The 22,604-nt window shown below is 51.7% G+C and overlaps 1 protein-coding gene across 1 annotated transcript in view; it reads right to left on the bottom strand.

Annotated features, from left to right (window-relative positions):
* Nucleotides 1-15,856: 15,856 nt before the first annotated feature.
* Nucleotides 15,857-22,604, bottom strand: part of LOC308058107 (uncharacterized protein) — a gene marked incomplete at its 5' end in the record, with an annotated part of 63,730 nt that continues 56,982 nt past the window's right edge. The window contains 2 exons of the mRNA XM_080412105.1: nt 15,857-16,055; nt 20,920-21,093. Of these exons, the coding sequence (XP_080268231.1) occupies nt 15,894-16,055; nt 20,920-21,093 (336 nt within the window). The 3' untranslated portion in view covers nt 15,857-15,893. The remainder of the gene's footprint in view (nt 16,056-20,919; nt 21,094-22,604) is intronic.

Below are 22,604 nucleotides of genomic sequence, written 5' to 3'. Positions count from 1 at the left end.
TCTGTTGGTAGTTCTTACACTGCCCCGGTAGCCAGATGAAAGACACCACAAAAGTGGTTTTACCTGCTTGCTGGGCTGAGATGGGGAATCTCTGACTTTTGGACTCGGCTGGTGACAAAGTGTTCCAAACACACCCCATGCACAACTCCCCCGGGGAAGGTGCCAGAAAGGAGTTCTGTAGATAGTTCTTCCACTGCCCCGGTAGCCAGCTGAAAGACACCACAAAAGTTGTTCTACCTGCTTACTGGGCTAAGATGGGGAATCGCTGACTTTTGGACTCGGCTGGTGACAAAATGTTCCAAACACACCCCATGCACAACTCCCCCGGGGAAGATGCCAGAAAGGAGTTCTCTTGGTAGTTCTTACACTGCCGCGGTAGCCAGCTGAAAGACACCACAAAAGTGGTTCTACCTGCTTGCTGGGCTGAGATGGGCAATGGCTGACTTTTGGAGTCGGCTGGTGACAAAATGTTCCAAACACACCCCATGCACAACTCCCCCGGGGAAGGTGCCAAAATCAGTTCCGTTGGTAGTTGTTACATTGCCCCGGTAGCCAGCTGAAAGACACCACAAAAGTGGTTCTACCTGCTTTCTGGGCTGAGATGGGGAATCGCTGACTTTTGGACTCGGCTGGTGACAAAATGTTCCAAACAAACCCCATGCACAACTGCACCGGGGAAGGTGCCAGAAAGGAGTTCTGTTGGTAGTTCTTCCACTGCCCCGGTAGCCAGATGAAAGACACCACAAAAGTGGTTCTACCTGCTTTCTGGGCTGAGATGGGAAATCGCAGACTTTTGGAGTCGGCCTGTGACAAAATGATCCAAACACACCCCATGCACAACTCCCCCGGGGAAGGTGCCAGAAAGGAGTTCTGTTGGTAGTTCTTCCACTGCCCCGGTAGCCAGCTGAAAGACACCACAAAAGTTGTTCTACCTGCTTGCTGGGCTGAGATGGGGAATCGCTGACTTTTGGACTCGGCTGGTGACAAAGTGTTCCAAACACACCCCATGCACAACTGCACCGGGGAAGGTGCCAGAAAGGAGTTCTGTTGGTAGTTCTTACACTGCCCCGGTAGCCAGATGAAAGACACCACAAAAGTGGTTCTACCTGCTTTCTGGTCTGAGATGGGCAATCGCTGACTTTTGGACTCGGCTGGTGACAAAATCTTCCAAACACACCCCACGCACAACTCCCCCGGGGAAGATGCCAGAAAGGAGTTCTGTTGGTAGTTCTTCCACTGCCGCGGTAGCCAGCTGAAAGACACCACAAAAGTGGTTCTACCTGCTTGCTGGGCTGAGATGGGCAATGGCTGACTTTTGGAGTCGGCTGGTGACAAAATGTTCCAAACACACCCCATGCACAACTCCACCGGGGAAGGTGCCAAAATCAGTTCCGTTGGTAGTTGTTACATTGCCCCGGTAGCCAGATGAAAGACACCACAAAAGTGTTTCTACCTGCTTGCTGGGCTGAGATGGGGAATCGCTGACTTTTGGACTCAGCTGATGACAAAATCTTCCAAACACACCCATGCACAACTCCCCTGAGGAAGGTGCCAGAAATGAGTTCTGTTGGTAGTTCTTACACTGCCCCGGTAGCCAGCTGAAAGACACCACAAAAGTGGTTCTACCTGCTTGCTGGGCTGAGATGGGGAATCGCTGACTTTTGGACTCGGAGTGTAACAAAATGATCCAAACACACCCCATGCACAACTCCCCCGGGGAAGGTGCCAGAAAGGAGTTCTGTTGGTAGTTCTTACACTGCCCCGGTAGCCAGATGAAAGACACCACAAAAGTGGTTCTACCTGCTTTCTGGGCTGAGATGGGAAATCGCAGACTTTTGGAGTCGGCCTGTGACAAAATGATCCAAACACACGCCATGCACAACTCCCCCGGGGAAGGTGCCAGAAAGTAGTTCTGTTGGTAGTTGTTCCACTGCCCCGGTAGCCAGATGAAAGACACCACAAAAGTGGTTCTACCTGTTTTCTGGGCTGAGATGGGGAATCGCTGACTTTTGGACTCGGCTGATGACAAAATCTTCCAAACACACCCCATGCACAACTCCCCCGGGGAAGATGCCAGAAAGGAGTTCTGTTGGTAGTTCTTACACTGCCGCGGTAGCCAGCTGAAAGACACCATAAAAGTGGTTCTACCTGCTTTCTGGGCTGAGATGGGGAATCGCAGACTTTTGGACTCGGCTGGTGACAAAATGTTCCAAACACACCCCATGCACAACTCCCCCGGGGAAGATGCCAGAAAGGAGTTCTGTTGGTAGTTCTTCCACTGCCCCGGTAGCCAGCTGAAAGACACCACAAAAGTGGTTCTACCTGTTTTCTGGGCTGAGATGGGGAATCGCTGACTTTTGGACTCGGCTGGTGACAAAGTGTTCCAAACACACCCCATGCACAACTCCACCGGGGAAGGTGCCAAAATCAGTTCCGTTGGTAGTTGTTACATTGCCCCGGTAGGCAGATGAAAGACACCACAAAAGTGGTTCTACCTGCTTTCTGGGCTGAGATGGGAAATCGCAGACTTTTGGAGTCGGCCTGTAACAAAATGATCCAAACACACGCCATGCACAACTCCCCCGGGGAAGGTGCCAGAAAGGAGTTCTGTTGGTAGTTCTTCCACTGCCCCGGTAGCCAGATGAAAGACACCACAAAAGTTGTTCTACCTGTTTTCTGGGCTGAGATGGGGAATGGCTGACTTTTGGAGTCGGCTGATGACAAAATCTTCCAAACACACCCCATGCACAACTCCCCCGGGGAAGATGCCAGAAAGGAGTTCTGTTGGTAGTTCTTACACTGCCGCGGTAGCCAGCTGAAAGACACCACAAAAGTGGTTCTACCTGCTTGCTGAGCTGAGATGGGCAATGGCTGACTTTTGGACTCGGCTGATGACAAAATGTTCCAAACACACCCCATGCACAACTCCCCCGGGGAAGATGCCAGAAAGGAGTTCTGTTGGTAGTTCTTACACTGCCCCGGTAGCCAGATGAAAGACACCAAAAAAGGGGTTCTACCTACTTTCTGGGCTAAGATGGGGAATCGCTGACTTTTGGAGTCGGCTGGTGACAAAATGTTCCAAACACACCCCATGCACAACTCCCCCGGGGAAGATGCCAGAAAGGAGTTCTGTTGGTAGTTCTTACACTGCCCCGGTAGCCAGATGAAAGACACCACAAAAGGGGTTCTACCTGCTTTCTGGGCTGAGATGGGGAATCGCTGACTTTTGGACTCGGCTGGTGACAAAGTGTTCCAAACACACCCCATGCACAACTCCACCGGGGAAGGTGCCAAAATCAGTTCCGTTTGTAGTTGTTACATTGCCCCGGTAGCCAGCTGAAAGACACCACAAAAGTGGTTCTACCTGCTTTCTGGGCTGAGATGGGCAATCGCTGACTTTTGGACTCGGCTGGTGACAAAATGTTCCAAACACACCCCATGCACAACTCCCCCGGGGAAGATGCCAGAAAGGAGTTCTGTTGGTAGTTCTTACACTGCCCCGGTAGCCAGATGAAAGACACCACAAAAGTGGTTCTACCTGCTTTCTGGGCTGAGATGGGGAATCGCTGACTTTTGGACTCGGCTGATGACAAAATCTTCCAAACACACCCCATGCACAACTCCCCCGGGGAAGATGCCAGACAGAAGTTCTGTTGGTAGTTCTTACACTGCCGCGGTAGCCAGCTGAAAGACACCACAAAAGTGTTTCTACCTGCTTTCTGGGCTGAGATGGGCAGTGGCTGACTTTTGGACTCGGCTGGTGACAAAGTGTTCCAAACACACCCCATGCACAACTGCACCGGGGAAGGTGCCAGAAAGGAGTTCTGTTGGTAGTTCTTCCACTGCCCCGGTAGCCAGATGAAAGACACCACAAAAGTGGTTCTACCTGCTTTCTGGGCTGAGATGGGAAATCGCAGACTTTTGGAGTCGGCCTGTAACAAAATGATCCAAAGACACCCCATGCACAACTCCACCGGGGAAGATGCCAGAAAGGAGTTCTGTTGGTAGTTCTTCCACTGCCCCGGTAGCCAGATGAAAGACACCACAAAAGTGGTTCTACCTGCTTTCTGGGCTGAGATGGGCAATGGCTGACTTTTGGAGTCGGCCTGTAACAAAATGATCCAAAGACACCCCATGCACAACTCCCCCGGGGAAGGTGCCAGAAAGGAGTTCTGTTGGTAGTTCTTACACTGCCCCGGTAGCCAGATGAAAGACACCACAAAAGTGGTTCTACCTGCTTGCTGGGCTGAGATGGGGAATCGCTGACTTTTGGAGTCGGCTGGTGACAAAGTGTTCCAAACACACCCCATGCACAACTGCACCGGGGAAGGTGCCAGAAAGGAGTTCTGTTGGTAGTTCTTACACTGCCCCGGTAGCCAGATGAAAGACACCACAAAAGTTGTTCTACCTGCTTTCTGGGCTGAGATGGGGAATCGCTGACTTTTGGACTCGGCTGGTGACAAAATGATCCAAACACACCCCATGCACAACTGCACCGGGGAAGGTGCCAGAAAGGAGTTCTGTTGGTAGTTCTTACACTGCCCCGGTAGCCAGATGAAAGACACCACAAAAGTGGTTTTACCTGCTTGCTGGGCTGAGATGGGGAATCTCTGACTTTTGGACTCGGCTGGTGACAAAGTGTTCCAAACACACCCCATGCACAACTCCCCCGGGGAAGGTGCCAGAAAGGAGTTCTGTAGATAGTTCTTCCACTGCCCCGGTAGCCAGCTGAAAGACACCACAAAAGTTGTTCTACCTGCTTACTGGGCTAAGATGGGGAATCGCTGACTTTTGGACTCGGCTGGTGACAAAATGTTCCAAACACACCCCATGCACAACTCCCCCGGGGAAGATGCCAGAAAGGAGTTCTCTTGGTAGTTCTTACACTGCCGCGGTAGCCAGCTGAAAGACACCACAAAAGTGGTTCTACCTGCTTGCTGGGCTGAGATGGGCAATGGCTGACTTTTGGAGTCGGCTGGTGACAAAATGTTCCAAACACACCCCATGCACAACTCCACCGGGGAAGGTGCCAAAATCAGTTCCGTTGGTAGTTGTTACATTGCCCCGGTAGCCAGCTGAAAGACACCACAAAAGTGGTTCTACCTGCTTTCTGGGCTGAGATGGGGAATCGCTGACTTTTGGACTCGGCTGGTGACAAAATGTTCCAAACAAACCCCATGCACAACTGCACCGGGGAAGGTGCCAGAAATGAGTTCTGTTGGTAGTTCTTCCACTGCCCCGGTAGCCAGATGAAAGACACCACAAAAGTGGTTCTACCTGCTTTCTGGGCTGAGATGGGAAATCGCAGACTTTTGGAGTCGGCCTGTAACAAAATGATCCAAACACACCCCATGCACAACTCCCCCGGGGAAGGTGCCAGAAAGGAGTTCTGTTGGTAGTTCTTCCACTGCCCCGGTAGCCAGATGAAAGACACCACAAAAGTGGTTCTACCTGCTTTCTGGGCTGAGATGGGGAATCGCTGACTTTTGGACTCGGCTGGTGACAAAATCTTCCAAACACACCCCACGCACAACTCCCCCGGGGAAGATGCCAGAAAGGAGTTCTGTTGGTAGTTCTTCCACTGCCGCGGTAGCCAGCTGAAAGACACCACAAAAGTGGTTCTACCTGCTTGCTGGGCTGAGATGGGCAATGGCTGACTTTTGGAGTCGGCTGGTGACAAAATGTTCCAAACACACCCCATGCACAACTCCACCGGGGAAGGTGCCAAAATCAGTTCCGTTGGTAGTTGTTACATTGCCCCGGTAGCCAGATGAAAGACACCACAAAAGTGTTTCTACCTGCTTGCTGGGCTGAGATGGGGAATCGCTGACTTTTGGACTCAGCTGATGACAAAATCTTCCAAACACACCCCATGCACAACTCCCCTGAGGAAGGTGCCAGAAATGAGTTCTGTTGGTAGTTCTTACACTGCCCCGGTAGCCAGCTGAAAGACACCACAAAAGTGGTTCTACCTGCTTGCTGGGCTGAGATGGGGAATCGCTGACTTTTGGACTCGGAGTGTAACAAAATGATCCAAACACACCCCATGCACAACTCCCCCGGGGAAGGTGCCAGAAAGGAGTTCTGTTGGTAGTTCTTACACTGCCCCGGTAGCCAGATGAAAGACACCACAAAAGTGGTTCTACCTGCTTTCTGGGCTGAGATGGGAAATCGCAGACTTTTGGAGTCGGCCTGTGACAAAATGATCCAAACACACGCCATGCACAACTCCCCCGGGGAAGGTGCCAGAAAGTAGTTCTGTTGGTAGTTGTTCCACTGCCCCGGTAGCCAGCTGAAAGACACCACAAAAGTTGTTCTACCTGTTTTCTGGGCTGAGATGGGGAATCGCTGACTTTTGGACTCGGCTGATGACAAAATCTTCCAAACACACCCCATGCACAACTCCCCCGGGGAAGATGCCAGAAAGGAGTTCTGTTGGTAGTTCTTACACTGCCGCGGTAGCCAGCTGAAAGACACCACAAAAGTGGTTCTACCTGCTTGCTGAGCTGAGATGTGCAATGGCTGACTTTTGGACTCGGCTGGTGACAAAATGTTCCAAACACACCCCATGCACAACTCCCCCGGGGAAGATGCCAGAAAGGAGTTCTGTTGGTAGTTCTTCCACTGCCCCGGTAGCCAGCTGAAAGACACCACAAAAGTGGTTCTACCTGTTTTCTGGGCTGAGATGGGGAATCGCTGACTTTTGGACTCGGCTGGTGACAAAGTGTTCCAAACACACCCCATGCACAACTCCACCGGGGAAGGTGCCAAAATCAGTTCCGTTGGTAGTTGTTACATTGCCCCGGTAGGCAGATGAAAGACACCACAAAAATGGTTCTACCTGCTTTCTGGGCTGAGATGGGAAATCGCAGACTTTTGGAGTCGGCCTGTAACAAAATGATCCAAACACACCCCATGCACAACTCCCCCGGGGAAGGTGCCAGAAAGGAGTTCTGTTGGTAGTTCTTCCACTGCCCCGGTAGCCAGATGAAAGACACCACAAAAGTGGTTCTACCTGCTTTCTGGGCTGAGATGGAAAATCGCAGACTTTTGGAGTCGGCCTGTGACAAAATGTTCCAAACACACCCCATGCACAACTCCACCGGGGAAGGTGCCAAAATCAGTTCCGTTGGTAGTTGTTACATTGCCCCGGTAGCCAGATGAAAGACACCACAAAAGTGTTTCTACCTGCTTGCTGGGCTGAGATGGGGAATCGCTGACTTTTGGACTCAGCTGATGACAAAATCTTCCAAACACACCCATGCACAACTCCCCTGAGGAAGGTGCCAGAAATGAGTTCTGTTGGTAGTTCTTACACTGCCCCGGTAGCCAGCTGAAAGACACCACAAAAGTGGTTCTACCTGCTTGCTGGGCTGAGATGGGGAATCGCTGACTTTTGGACTCGGAGTGTAACAAAATGATCCAAACACACCCCATGCACAACTCCCCCGGGGAAGGTGCCAGAAAGGAGTTCTGTTGGTAGTTCTTACACTGCCCCGGTAGCCAGATGAAAGACACCACAAAAGTGGTTCTACCTGCTTTCTGGGCTGAGATGGGAAATCGCAGACTTTTGGAGTCGGCCTGTGACAAAATGATCCAAACACACGCCATGCACAACTCCCCCGGGGAAGGTGCCAGAAAGTAGTTCTGTTGGTAGTTGTTCCACTGCCCCGGTAGCCAGCTGAAAGACACCACAAAAGTTGTTCTACCTGTTTTCTGGGCTGAGATGGGGAATCGCTGACTTTTGGACTCGGCTGATGACAAAATCTTCCAAACACACCCCATGCACAACTGCACCGGGGAAGGTGCCAGAAAGGAGTTCTGTTGGTAGTTCTTACACTGCCGCGGTAGCCAGCTGAAAGACACCACAAAAGTGGTTCTACCTGCTTTCTGGGCTGAGATGGGGAATCGCAGACTTTTGGACTCGGCTGGTGACAAAATGTTCCAAACACACCCCATGCACAACTCCCCCGGGGAAGATGCCAGAAAGGAGTTCTGTTGGTAGTTCTTCCACTGCCCCGGTAGCCAGCTGAAAGACACCACAAAAGTGGTTCTACCTGTTTTCTGGGCTGAGATGGGGAATCGCTGACTTTTGGACTCGGCTGGTGACAAAGTGTTCCAAACACACCCCATGCACAACTCCACCGGGGAAGGTGCCAAAATCAGTTCCGTTGGTAGTTGTTACATTGCCCCGGTAGGCAGATGAAAGACACCACAAAAGTGGTTCTACCTGCTTTCTGGGCTGAGATGGGAAATCGCAGACTTTTGGAGTCGGCCTGTAACAAAATGATCCAAAGACACCCCATGCACAACTCCCCCGGGGAAGGTGCCAGAAAGGAGTTCTGTTGGTAGTTCTTCCACTGCCCCGGTAGCCAGATGAAAGACACCACAAAAGTGGTTCTACCTGCTTGCTGGGCTGAGATGGGGAATGGCTGACTTTTGGAGTCGGCTGATGACAAAATGTGCCAAACACACCCCATGCACAACTCCCCCGGGGAAGATGCCAGAAAGGAGTTCTGTTGGTAGTTGTTACATTGCCCCGGTAGCCAGATGAAAGACACCACAAAAGTGGTTCTACCTGCTTGCTGGGCTGAGATGGGGAATCGCTGACTTTTGGACTCGGAGTGTAACAAAATGATCCAAACACACCCCATGCACAACTCCCCCGGGGAAGGTGCCAGAAAGGAGTTCTGTTGGTAGTTCTTACACTGCCCCGGTAGCCAGATGAAAGACACCACAAAAGTGGTTCTACCTGCTTTCTGGGCTGAGATGGGAAATCGCAGACTTTTGGAGTCGGCCTGTGACAAAATGATCCAAACACACGCCATGCACAACTCCCCCGGGGAAGGTGCCAGAAAGTAGTTCTGTTGGTAGTTCTTCCACTGCCCCGGTAGCCAGCTGAAAGACACCACAAAAGTTGTTCTACCTGTTTTCTGGGCTGAGATGGGGAATCGCTGACTTTTGGACTCGGCTGATGACAAAATCTTCCAAACACACCCCATGCACAACTCCCCCGGGGAAGATGCCAGAAAGGAGTTCTGTTGGTAGTTCTTACACTGCCGCGGTAGCCAGCTGAAAGACACCACAAAAGTGGTTCTACCTGCTTGCTGAGCTGAGATGGGCAATGGCTGACTTTTGGACTCGGCTGATGACAAAGTGTTCCAAACACACCCCATGCACAACTGCACCGGGGAAGGTGCCAGAAAGGAGTTCTGTTGGTAGTTCTTACACTGCCCCGGTAGCCAGATGAAAGACACCACAAAAGTGGTTCTACCTGCTTTCTGGGCTGAGATGGGGAATCGCTGACTTTTGGACTCGGCTGGTGACAAAATCTTCCAAACACACCCCACGCACAACTCCCCCGGGGAAGATGCCAGAAAGGAGTTCTGTTGGTAGTTCTTCCACTGCCCCGGTAGCCAGATGAAAGACACCACAAAAGTGGTTCTACCTGCTTTCTGGGCTGAGATGGGGAATCGCTGACTTTTGGACTCGGCTGGTGACAAAGTGTTCCAAACACACCCCATGCACAACTCCACCGGGGAAGGTGCCAAAATCAGTTCCGTTGGTAGTTGTTACATTGCCCCGGTAGCCAGCTGAAAGACACCACAAAAGTGGTTCTACCTGCTTTCTGGGCTGAGATGGGGAATCGCTGACTTTTGGACTCGGCTGGTGACAAAATGTTCCAAACACACCCCATGCACAACTCCCCCGGGGAAGATGCCAGAAAGGAGTTCTGTTGGTAGTTCTTACACTGCCCCGGTAGCCAGATGAAAGACACCACAAAAGTGGTTCTACCTGCTTTCTGGGCTGAGATGGGGAATCGCTGACTTTTGGACTCGGCTGATGACAAAATCTTCCAAACACACCCCATGCACAACTCCCCCGGGGAAGATGCCAGACAGAAGTTCTGTTGGTAGTTCTTACACTGCCGCGGTAGCCAGCTGAAAGACACCACAAAAGTGTTTCTACCTGCTTTCTGGGCTGAGATGGGCAATGGCTGACTTTTGGACTCGGCTGGTGACAAAGTGTTCCAAACACACCCCATGCACAACTGCACCGGGGAAGGTGCCAGAAAGGAGTTCTGTTGGTAGTTCTTCCACTGCCCCGGTAGCCAGATGAAAGACACCACAAAAGTGGTTCTACCTGCTTTCTGGGCTGAGATGGGAAATCGCAGACTTTTGGAGTCGGCCTGTAACAAAATGATCCAAAGACACCCCATGCACAACTCCACCGGGGAAGATGCCAGAAAGGAGTTCTGTTGGTAGTTCTTCCACTGCCCCGGTAGCCAGATGAAAGACACCACAAAAGTGGTTCTACCTGCTTTCTGGGCTGAGATGGGAAATCGCAGACTTTTGGAGTCGGCCTGTAACAAAATGATCCAAAGACACCCCATGCACAACTCCCCCGGGGAAGGTGCCAGAAAGGAGTTCTGTTGGTAGTTCTTACACTGCCCCGGTAGCCAGATGAAAGACACCACAAAAGTGGTTCTACCTGCTTGCTGGGCTGAGATGGGGAATCGCTGACTTTTGGAGTCGGCTGGTGACAAAGTGTTCCAAACACACCCCATGCACAACTGCACCGGGGAAGGTGCCAGAAAGGAGTTCTGTTGGTAGTTCTTACACTGCCCCGGTAGCCAGATGAAAGACACCAAAAAAGTTGTTCTACCTGCTTTCTGGGCTGAGATGGGGAATCGCTGACTTTTGGACTCGGCTGGTGACAAAATGATCCAAACACACCCCATGCACAACTGCACCGGGGAAGGTGCCAGAAAGGAGTTCTGTTGGTAGTTCTTACACTGCCCCGGTAGCCAGATGAAAGACACCACAAAAGTGGTTTTACCTGCTTGCTGGGCTGAGATGGGGAATCTCTGACTTTTGGACTCGGCTGGTGACAAAGTGTTCCAAACACACCCCATGCACAACTCCCCCGGGGAAGGTGCCAGAAAGGAGTTCTGTAGATAGTTCTTCCACTGCCCCGGTAGCCAGCTGAAAGACACCACAAAAGTTGTTCTACCTGCTTACTGGGCTAAGATGGGGAATCGCTGACTTTTGGACTCGGCTGGTGACAAAATGTTCCAAACACACCCCATGCACAACTCCCCCGGGGAAGATGCCAGAAAGGAGTTCTCTTGGTAGTTCTTACACTGCCGCGGTAGCCAGCTGAAAGACACCACAAAAGTGGTTCTACCTGCTTGCTGGGCTGAGATGGGCAATGGCTGACTTTTGGAGTCGGCTGGTGACAAAATGTTCCAAACACACCCCATGCACAACTCCACCGGGGAAGGTGCCAAAATCAGTTCCGTTGGTAGTTGTTACATTGCCCCGGTAGCCAGCTGAAAGACACCACAAAAGTGGTTCTACCTGCTTTCTGGGCTGAGATGGGGAATCGCTGACTTTTGGACTCGGCTGGTGACAAAATGTTCCAAACAAACCCCATGCACAACTGCACCGGGGAAGGTGCCAGAAATGAGTTCTGTTGGTAGTTCTTCCACTGCCCCGGTAGCCAGATGAAAGACACCACAAAAGTGGTTCTACCTGCTTTCTGGGCTGAGATGGGAAATCGCAGACTTTTGGAGTCGGCCTGTAACAAAATGATCCAAACACACCCCATGCACAACTCCCCCGGGGAAGGTGCCAGAAAGGAGTTCTGTTGGTAGTTCTTCCACTGCCCCGGTAGCCAGATGAAAGACACCACAAAAGTGGTTCTACCTGCTTGCTGGGCTGAGATGGGGAATCGCTGACTTTTGGACTCGGCTGGTGACAAAGTGTTCCAAACACACCCCATGCACAACTGCACCGGGGAAGGTGCCAGAAAGGAGTTCTGTTGGTAGTTCTTACACTGCCCCGGTAGCCAGATGAAAGACACCACAAAAGTGGTTCTACCTGCTTTCTGGGCTGAGATGGGGAATCGCTGACTTTTGGACTCGGCTGGTGACAAAATCTTCCAAACACACCCCACGCACAACTCCCCCGGGGAAGATGCCAGAAAGGAGTTCTGTTGGTAGTTCTTCCACTGCCGCGGTAGCCAGCTGAAAGACACCACAAAAGTGGTTCTACCTGCTTGCTGGGCTGAGATGGGCAATGGCTGACTTTTGGAGTCGGCTGGTGACAAAATGTTCCAAACACACCCCATGCACAACTCCACCGGGGAAGGTGCCAAAATCAGTTCCGTTGGTAGTTGTTACATTGCCCCGGTAGCCAGATGAAAGACACCACAAAAGTGTTTCTACCTGCTTGCTGGGCTGAGATGGGGAATCGCTGACTTTTGGACTCAGCTGATGACAAAATCTTCCAAACACACCCCATGCACAACTCCCCTGAGGAAGGTGCCAGAAATGAGTTCTGTTGGTAGTTCTTACACTGCCCCGGTAGCCAGCTGAAAGACACCACAAAAGTGGTTCTACCTGCTTGCTGGGCTGAGATGGGGAATCGCTGACTTTTGGACTCGGAGTGTAACAAAATGATCCAAACACACCCCATGCACAACTCCCCCGGGGAAGGTGCCAGAAAGGAGTTCTGTTGGTAGTTCTTACACTGCCCCGGTAGCCAGATGAAAGACACCACAAAAGTGGTTCTACCTGCTTTCTGGGCTGAGATGGGAAATCGCAGACTTTTGGAGTCGGCCTGTGACAAAATGATCCAAACACACGCCATGCACAACTCCCCCGGGGAAGGTGCCAGAAAGTAGTTCTGTTGGTAGTTGTTCCACTGCCCCGGTAGCCAGCTGAAAGACACCACAAAAGTTGTTCTACCTGTTTTCTGGGCTGAGATGGGGAATCGCTGACTTTTGGACTCGGCTGATGACAAAATCTTCCAAACACACCCCATGCACAACTCCCCCGGGGAAGATGCCAGAAAGGAGTTCTGTTGGTAGTTCTTACACTGCCGCGGTAGCCAGCTGAAAGACACCATAAAAGTGGTTCTACCTGCTTTCTGGGCTGAGATGGGGAATCGCAGACTTTTGGACTCGGCTGGTGACAAAATGTTCCAAACACACCCCATGCACAACTCCCCCGGGGAAGATGCCAGAAAGGAGTTCTGTTGGTAGTTCTTCCACTGCCCCGGTAGCCAGCTGAAAGACACCACAAAAGTGGTTCTACCTGTTTTCTGGGCTGAGATGGGGAATCGCTGACTTTTGGACTCGGCTGGTGACAAAGTGTTCCAAACACACCCCATGCACAACTCCACCGGGGAAGGTGCCAAAATCAGTTCCGTTGGTAGTTGTTACATTGCCCCGGTAGGCAGATGAAAGACACCACAAAAGTGGTTCTACCTGCTTTCTGGGCTGAGATGGGAAATCGCAGACTTTTGGAGTCGGCCTGTAACAAAATGATCCAAAGACACCCCATGCACAACTCCCCCGGGGAAGGTGCCAGAAAGGAGTTCTGTTGGTAGTTCTTCCACTGCCCCGGTAGCCAGATGAAAGACACCACAAAAGTGGTTCTACCTGCTTGCTGGGCTGAGATGGGGAATGGCTGACTTTTGGAGTCGGCTGATGACAAAATGTGCCAAACACACCCCATGCACAACTCCCCCGGGGAAGATGCCAGAAAGGAGTTCTGTTGGTAGTTGTTACATTGCCCCGGTAGCCAGATGAAAGACACCACAAAAGTGGTTCTACCTGCTTGCTGGGCTGAGATGGGGAATCGCTGACTTTTGGACTCGGAGTGTAACAAAATGATCCAAACACACCCCATGCACAACTCCCCCGGGGAAGGTGCCAGAAAGGAGTTCTGTTGGTAGTTCTTACACTGCCCCGATAGCCAGATGAAAGACACCACAAAAGTGGTTCTACCTGCTTTCTGGGCTGAGATGGGAAATCGCAGACTTTTGGAGTCGGCCTGTGACAAAATGATCCAAACACACGCCATGCACAACTCCCCCGGGGAAGGTGCCAGAAAGTAGTTCTGTTGGTAGTTCTTCCACTGCCCCGGTAGCCAGCTGAAAGACACCACAAAAGTTGTTCTACCTGTTTTCTGGGCTGAGATGGGGAATCGCTGACTTTTGGACTCGGCTGATGACAAAATCTTCCAAACACACCCCATGCACAACTCCCCCGGGGAAGATGCCAGAAAGGAGTTCTGTTGGTAGTTCTTACACTGCCGCGGTAGCCAGCTGAAAGACACCACAAAAGTGGTTCTACCTGCTTGCTGAGCTGAGATGGGCAATGGCTGACTTTTGGACTCGGCTGATGACAAAATGTTCCAAACACACCCCATGCACAACTCCCCCGGGGAAGATGCCAGAAAGGAGTTCTGTTGGTAGTTCTTACACTGCCCCGGTAGCCAGATGAAAGACACCAAAAAAGGGGTTCTACCTACTTTCTGGGCTAAGATGGGGAATCGCTGACTTTTGGAGTCGGCTGGTGACAAAATGTTCCAAACACACCCCATGCACAACTCCCCCGGGGAAGGTGCCAGAAAGGAGTTCTGTTGGTAGTTCTTCCACTGCCCCGGTAGCCAGATGAAAGACACCACAAAAGTGGTTCTACCTGCTTTCTGGGCTGAGATGGGGAATCGCTGACTTTTGGACTCGGCTGGTGACAAAGTGTTCCAAACACACCCCATGCACAACTCCACCGGGGAAGGTGCCAAAATCAGTTCCGTTTGTAGTTGTTACATTGCCCCGGTAGCCAGCTGAAAGACACCACAAAAGTGGTTCTACCTGCTTTCTGGGCTGAGATGGGGAATCGCTGACTTTTGGACTCGGCTGGTGACAAAATGTTCCAAACACACCCCATGCACAACTCCCCCGGGGAAGATGCCAGAAAGGAGTTCTGTTGGTAGTTCTTACACTGCCCCGGTAGCCAGATGAAAGACACCACAAAAGTGGTTCTACCTGCTTTCTGGGCTGAGATGGGCAATGGCTGACTTTTGGACTCGGCTGGTGACAAAGTGTTCCAAACACACCCCATGCACAACTGCACCGGGGAAGGTGCCAGAAAGGAGTTCTGTTGGTAGTTCTTCCACTGCCCCGGTAGCCAGATGAAAGACACCACAAAAGTGGTTCTACCTGCTTTCTGGGCTGAGATGGGAAATCGCAGACTTTTGGAGTCGGCCTGTAACAAAATGATCCAAAGACACCCCATGCACAACTCCACCGGGGAAGATGCCAGAAAGGAGTTCTGTTGGTAGTTCTTCCACTGCCCCGGTAGCCAGATGAAAGACACCACAAAAGTGGTTCTACCTGCTTTCTGGGCTGAGATGGGAAATCGCAGACTTTTGGAGTCGGCCTGTAACAAAATGATCCAAAGACACCCCATGCACAACTCCCCCGGGGAAGGTGCCAGAAAGGAGTTCTGTTGGTAGTTCTTACACTGCCCCGGTAGCCAGATGAAAGACACCACAAAAGTGGTTCTACCTGCTTGCTGGGCTGAGATGGGGAATCGCTGACTTTTGGAGTCGGCTGGTGACAAAGTGTTCCAAACACACCCCATGCACAACTCCCCCGGGGAAGGTGCCAGAAAGGAGTTCTGTTGGTAGTTCTTACACTGCCCCGGTAGCCAGATGAAAGACACCAAAAAAGTTGTTCTACCTGCTTTCTGGGCTGAGATGGGGAATCGCTGACTTTTGGACTCGGCTGGTGACAAAATGATCCAAACACACCCCATGCACAACTCCCCCGGGGAAGGTGCCAGAAAGGAGTTCTGTTGGTAGTTCTTACACTGCCCCGGTAGCCAGATGAAAGACACCACAAAAGTGGTTTTACCTGCTTGCTGGGCTGAGATGGGGAATCTCTGACTTTTGGACTCGGCTGGTGACAAAGTGTTCCAAACACACCCCATGCACAACTCCCCCGGGGAAGGTGCCAGAAAGGAGTTCTGTAGATAGTTCTTCCACTGCCCCGGTAGCCAGCTGAAAGACACCACAAAAGTTGTTCTACCTGCTTACTGGGCTAAGATGGGGAATCGCTGACTTTTGGACTCGGCTGGTGACAAAATGTTCCAAACACACCCCATGCACAACTCCCCCGGGGAAGATGCCAGAAAGGAGTTCTCTTGGTAGTTCTTACACTGCCGCGGTAGCCAGCTGAAAGACACCACAAAAGTGGTTCTACCTGCTTGCTGGGCTGAGATGGGCAATGGCTGACTTTTGGAGTCGGCTGGTGACAAAATGTTCCAAACACACCCCATGCACAACTCCACCGGGGAAGGTGCCAAAATCAGTTCCGTTGGTAGTTGTTACATTGCCCCGGTAGCCAGCTGAAAGACACCACAAAAGTGGTTCTACCTGCTTTCTGGGCTGAGATGGGGAATCGCTGACTTTTGGACTCGGCTGGTGACAAAATGTTCCAAACAAACCCCATGCACAACTGCACCGGGGAAGGTGCCAGAAATGAGTTCTGTTGGTAGTTCTTCCACTGCCCCGGTAGCCAGATGAAAGACACCACAAAAGTGGTTCTACCTGCTTTCTGGGCTGAGATGGGAAATCGCAGACTTTTGGAGTCGGCCTGTGACAAAATGATCCAAACACACCCCATGCACAACTCCACCGGGGAAGGTGCCAGAAAGGAGTTCTGTTGGTAGTTCTTCCACTGCCCCGGTAGCCAGATGAAAGACACCACAAAAGTGGTTCTACCTGCTTGCTGGGCTGAGATGGGGAATCGCTGACTTTTGGACTCGGCTGGTGACAAAGTGTTCCAAACACACCCCATGCACAACTGCACCGGGGAAGGTGCCAGAAAGGAGTTCTGTTGGTAGTTCTTCCACTGCCCCGGTAGCCAGATGAAAGACACCACAAAAGTGGTTCTACCTGCTTTCTGGGCTGAGATGGGGAATCGCTGACTTTTGGACTCGGCTGGTGACAAAATCTTCCAAACACACCCCACGCACAACTCCCCCGGGGAAGATGCCAGAAAGGAGTTCTGTTGGTAGTTCTTCCACTGCCGCGGTAGCCAGCTGAAAGACACCACAAAAGTGGTTCTACCTGCTTGCTGGGCTGAGATGGGGAATCGCTGACTTTTGGAGTCGGCTGGTGACAAAATGTTCCAAACACACCCCATGCACAACTCCACCGGGGAAGGTGCCAAAATCAGTTCCGTTGGTAGTTGTTACATTGCCCCGGTAGCCAGATGAAAGACACCACAAAAGTGTTTCTACCTGCTTGCTGGGCTGAGATGGGAAATCGCAGACTTTTGGAGTCGGCCTGTGACAAAATGATCCAAACACACGCCATGCACAACTCCCCCGGGGAAGGTGCCAGAAAGTAGTTCTGTTGGTAGTTGTTCCACTGCCCCGGTAGCCAGCTGAAAGACACCACAAAAGTTGTTCTACCTGTTTTCTGGGCTGAGATGGGGAATCGCTGACTTTTGGACTCGGCTGATGACAAAATCTTCCAAACACACCCCATGCACAACTCCCCCGGGGAAGATGCCAGAAAGGAGTTCTGTTGGTAGTTCTTACACTGCCGCGGTAGCCAGCTGAAAGACACCACAAAAGTGGTTCTACCTGCTTGCTGAGCTGAGATGTGCAATGGCTGACTTTTGGACTCGGCTGGTGACAAAATGTTCCAAACACACCCCATGCACAACTCCCCCGGGGAAGATGCCAGAAAGGAGTTCTGTTGGTAGTTCTTCCACTGCCCCGGTAGCCAGCTGAAAGACACCACAAAAGTGGTTCTACCTGCTTTCTGGGCTGAGATGGGGAATCGCTGACTTTTGGAGTCGGCTGGTGACAAAGTGTTCCAAACACACCCCATGCACAACTCCACCGGGGAAGGTGCCAAAATCAGTTCCGTTGGTAGTTGTTACATTGCCCCGGTAGGCAGATGAAAGACACCACAAAAATGGTTCTACCTGCTTTCTGGGCTGAGATGGGAAATCGCAGACTTTTGGAGTCGGCCTGTGACAAAATGATCCAAACACACGCCATGCACAACTGCACCGGGGAAGGTGCCAGAAAGGAGTTCTGTTGGTAGTTCTTACACTGCCCCGGTAGCCAGATGAAAGACACCAAAAAAGGGGTTCTACCTACTTTCTGGGCTAAGATGGGGAATCGCTGACTTTTGGAGTCGGCTGGTGACAAAATGTTCCAAACACACCCCATGCACAACTCCCCCGGGGAAGGTGCCAGAAAGGAGTTCTGTTGGTAGTTCTTCCACTGCCCCGGTAGCCAGATGAAAGACACCACAAAAGTGGTTCTACCTGCTTTCTGGGCTGAGATGGGGAATCGCTGACTTTTGGACTCGGCTGGTGACAAAGTCTTCCAAACACACCCCATGCACAACTCCACCGGGGAAGGTGCCAAAATCAGTTCCGTTGGTAGTTGTTACATTGCCCCGGTAGCCAGCTGAAAGACACCACAAAAGTGGTTCTACCTGCTTTCTGGGCTGAGATGGGGAATCGCTGACTTTTGGACTCGGCTGGTGACAAAATGTTCCAAACACACCCCATGCACAACTCCCCCGGGGAATATGCCAGAAAGGAGTTCTGTTGGTAGTTCTTACACTGCCCCGGTAGCCAGCTGAAAGACACCACAAAAGTGGTTCTACCTGCTTGCTGAGCTGAGATGGGCAATGGCTGACTTTTGGACTCGGCTGGTGACAAAATGTTCCAAACACACCCCATGCACAACTCCCCCGGGGAAGATGCCAGAAAGGAGTTCTGTTGGTAGTTCTTCCACTGCCCCGGTAGCCAGCTGAAAGACACCACAAAAGTGGTTCTACCTGTTTTCTGGGCTGAGATGGGGAATCGCTGACTTTTGGACTCGGCTGGTGACAAAATGTTCCAAACACACCCCATGCACAACTCCACCGGGGAAGGTGCCAAAATCAGTTCCGTTGGTAGTTGTTACATTGCCCCGGTAGGCAGATGAAAGACACCACAAAAGTGGTTCTACCTGCTTTCTGGGCTGAGATGGGAAATCGCAGACTTTTGGAGTCGGCCTGTAACAAAATGATCCAAAGACACCCCATGCACAACTCCCCCGGGGAAGGTGCCAGAAAGGAGTTCTGTTGGTAGTTCTTCCACTGCCCCGGTAGCCAGATGAAAGACACCACAAAAGTGGTTCTACCTGCTTTCTGGGCTGAGATGGAAAATCGCAGACTTTTGGAGTCGGCCTGTGACAAAATGATCCAAACACACGCCATGCACAACTGCACCGGGGAAGGTGCCAGAAAGGAGTTCTTTTGGTAGTTCTTCCACTGCCCCGGTAGCCAGCTGAAAGACACCACAAAAGTTGTTCTACCTGCTTTCTGGGCTGAGATGGGGAATCGCTGACTTTTGGACTCGGCTGATGACAAAATCTTCCAAACACACCCCATGCACAACTCCCCCGGGGAAGATGCCAGAAAGGAGTTCTGTTGGTAGTTCTTACACTGCCCCGGTAGCCAGATGAAAGACACCAAAAAAGGGGTTCTACCTACTTTCTGGGCTAAGATGGGGAATCGCTGACTTTTGGAGTCGGCTGGTGACAAAATGTTCCAAACACACCCCATGCACAACTCCCCCGGGGAAGGTGCCAGAAAGGAGTTCTGTTGGTAGTTCTTCCACTGCCCCGGTAGCCAGATGAAAGACACCACAAAAGTGGTTCTACCTGCTTTCTGGGCTGAGATGGGGAATCGCTGACTTTTGGACTCGGCTGGTGACAAAGTGTTCCAAACACACCCCATGCACAACTCCACCGGGGAAGGTGCCAAAATCAGTTCCGTTGGTAGTTGTTACATTGCCCCGGTAGCCAGCTGAAAGACACCACAAAAGTGGTTCTACCTGCTTTCTGGGCTGAGATGGGGAATCGCTGACTTTTGGACTCGGCTGGTGACAAAATGTTCCAAACACACCCCATGCACAACTCCCCCGGGGAAGATGCCAGAAAGGAGTTCTGTTGGTAGTTCTTACACTGCCCCGGTAGCCAGATGAAAGACACCACAAAAGGGGTTCTACCTGCTTTCTGGGCTGAGATGGGGAATCGCAGACTTTTGGAGTCGGCCTGTGACAAAATGATCCAAACACACCCCATGCACAACTCCCCCGGGGAAGGTGCCAGAAAGGAGTTCTGTTGGGAGTTCTTACACTGCCCCGGTAGCCAGATGAAAGACACCACAAAAGTGGTTCTACCTGCTTTCTGGGCTGAGATGGGGAATCGCTGACTTTTGGACTCGGCTGATGACAAAATCTTCCAAACACACCCCATGCACAACTCCCCCGGGGAAGATGCCAGACAGAAGTTCTGTTGGTAGTTCTTACACTGCCGCGGTAGCCAGCTGAAAGACACCACAAAAGTGTTTCTACCTGCTTGCTGGGCTGAGATGGGGAATCGCTGACTTTTGGACTCGGCCTGTAACAAAATGATCCAAACACACCCCATGCACAACTCCCCCGGGGAAGGTGCCAGAAAGGAGTTCTGTTGGTAGTTATTCCACTGCCCCGGTAGCCAGCTGAAAGACACCACAAAAGTGGTTCTACCTGCTTTCTGGGCTGAGATGGGAAATCGCAGACTTTTGGAGTCGGCCTGTGACAAAATGATCCAAACACACCCCATGCACAACTCCACCGGGGAAGGTGCCAAAATCAGTTCCGTTGGTAGTTGTTACACTGCCCCGGTAGCCAGCTGAAAGACACCACAAAAGTTGTTCTACCTGCTTGCTGGGCTGAGATGGGGAATCGCTGACTTTTGGACTCGGCTGGTGACAAAGTGTTCCAAACACACCCCATGCACAACTGCACCGGGGAAGGTGCCAGAAAGGAGTTCTGTTGGTAGTTCTTCCACTGCCCCGGTAGCCAGCTGAAAGACACCACAAAAGTGGTTCTACCTGCTTTCTGGGCTGAGATGGGGAATCGCTGACTTTTGCAGTCGGCTGGTGACAAAATGTTCCAAACACACCCCATGCACAACTCCCCCGGGGAAGATGCCAGAAAGGAGTTCTGTTGGTAGTTCTTACACTGCCCCGGTAGCCAGATGAAAGACACCACAAAATGGTGCTACCTGCTTTCTGGGCTGAGATGGGGAATCGCTGACTTTTGGACTCGGCTGGTGACAAAATGTTCCAAACACACCCCATGCACAACTCCACCGGGGAAGGTGCCAGAAAGTGGTTCTGTTGGTAGTTCTTACACTGCCCCGGTAGGCAGCTGAAAGACACCACAAAAGTTGTTCTACCTGCTTTCTGGGCTGAGATGGGCAATCGCTGACTTTTGGACTCGGCTGGTGACAAAATCTTCCAAACACACCCCACGCACAACTCCCCCGGGGAAGATGCCAGAAAGGAGTTCTGTTGGTAGTTCTTCCACTGCCGCGGTAGCCAGCTGAAAGACACCACAAAAGTGGTTCTACCTGCTTGCTGGGCTGAGATGGGGAATCGCTGACTTTTGGACTCGGAGTGTAACAAAATGATCCAAACACACCCCATGCACAACTCCCCCGGGGAAGGTGCCAGAAAGGAGTTCTGTTGGTAGTTCTTACACTGCCCCGGTAGCCAGATGAAAGACACCACAAAAGTAGTTCTACCTGCTTTCTGGGCTGAGATGGGAAATCGCAGACTTTTGGAGTCGGCCTGTGAAAAAATGATCCAAACACACGCCATGCACAACTGCACCGGGGAAGGTGCCAGAAAGTAGTTCTGTTGGTAGTTCTTCCACTGCCCCGGTAGCCAGCTGAAAGACACCACAAAAGTTGTTCTACCTGTTTTCTGGGCTGAGATGGGGAATCGCTGACTTTTGGACTCGGCTGATGACAAAATCTTCCAAACACACCCCATGCACAACTCCCCCGGGGAAGATGCCAGAAAGGAGTTCTGTTGGTAGTTCTTACACTGCCGCGGTAGCCAGCTGAAAGACACCATAAAAGTGGTTCTACCTGCTTGCTGAGCTGAGATGGGCAATGGCTGACTTTTGGACTCGGCTGGTGACAAAATGTTCCAAACACACCCCATGCACAACTCCCCCGGGGAAGATGCCAGAAAGGAGTTCTGTTGGTAGTTCTTACACTGCCCCGGTAGCCAGCTGAAAGACACCACAAAAGTGGTTCTACCTGTTTTCTGGGCTGAGATGGGGAATCGCTGACTTTTGGACTCGGCTGGTGACAAAGTGTTCCAAACACACCCCATGCACAACTCCACCGGGGAAGGTGCCAAAATCAGTTCCGTTGGTAGTTGTTACATTGCCCCGGTAGGCAGATGAAAGACACCACAAAAGTGGTTCTACCTGCTTTCTGGGCTGAGATGGGAAATCGCAGACTTTTGGAGTCGGCCTGTAACAAAATGATCCAAAGACACCCCATGCACAACTCCCCCGGGGAAGGTGCCAGAAAGGAGTTCTGTTGGTAGTTCTTCCACTGCCCCGGTAGCCAGATGAAAGACACCACAAAAGTGGTTCTACCTGCTTGCTGGGCTGAGATGGGGAATCGCTGACTTTTGTTGTCGGCTGGTGACAAAATGTTCCAAACACACCCCATGCACAACTCCCCCGGGGAAGGTGCCAGAAAGGAGTTCTGTTGGTAGTTCTTCCACTGCCCCGGTAGCCAGATGAAAGACACCACAAAAGTGGTTCTACCTGCTTGCTGGGCTGAGATGGGCAATGGCTGACTTTTGGAGTCGGCTGATGACAAAATGTGCCAAACACACCCCATGCACAACTCCCCCGGGGAAGATGCCAGAAAGGAGTTCTGTTGGT

The sequence above is a fragment of the Falco punctatus genome (genome assembly GCF_963210335.1).
Source record: "Falco punctatus genome assembly, contig: scaffold_39, whole genome shotgun sequence".
Classification (NCBI taxonomy): domain Eukaryota; kingdom Metazoa; phylum Chordata; class Aves; order Falconiformes; family Falconidae; genus Falco; species Falco punctatus.
This window is presented reverse-complemented; position numbering and strand designations above follow the sequence as displayed.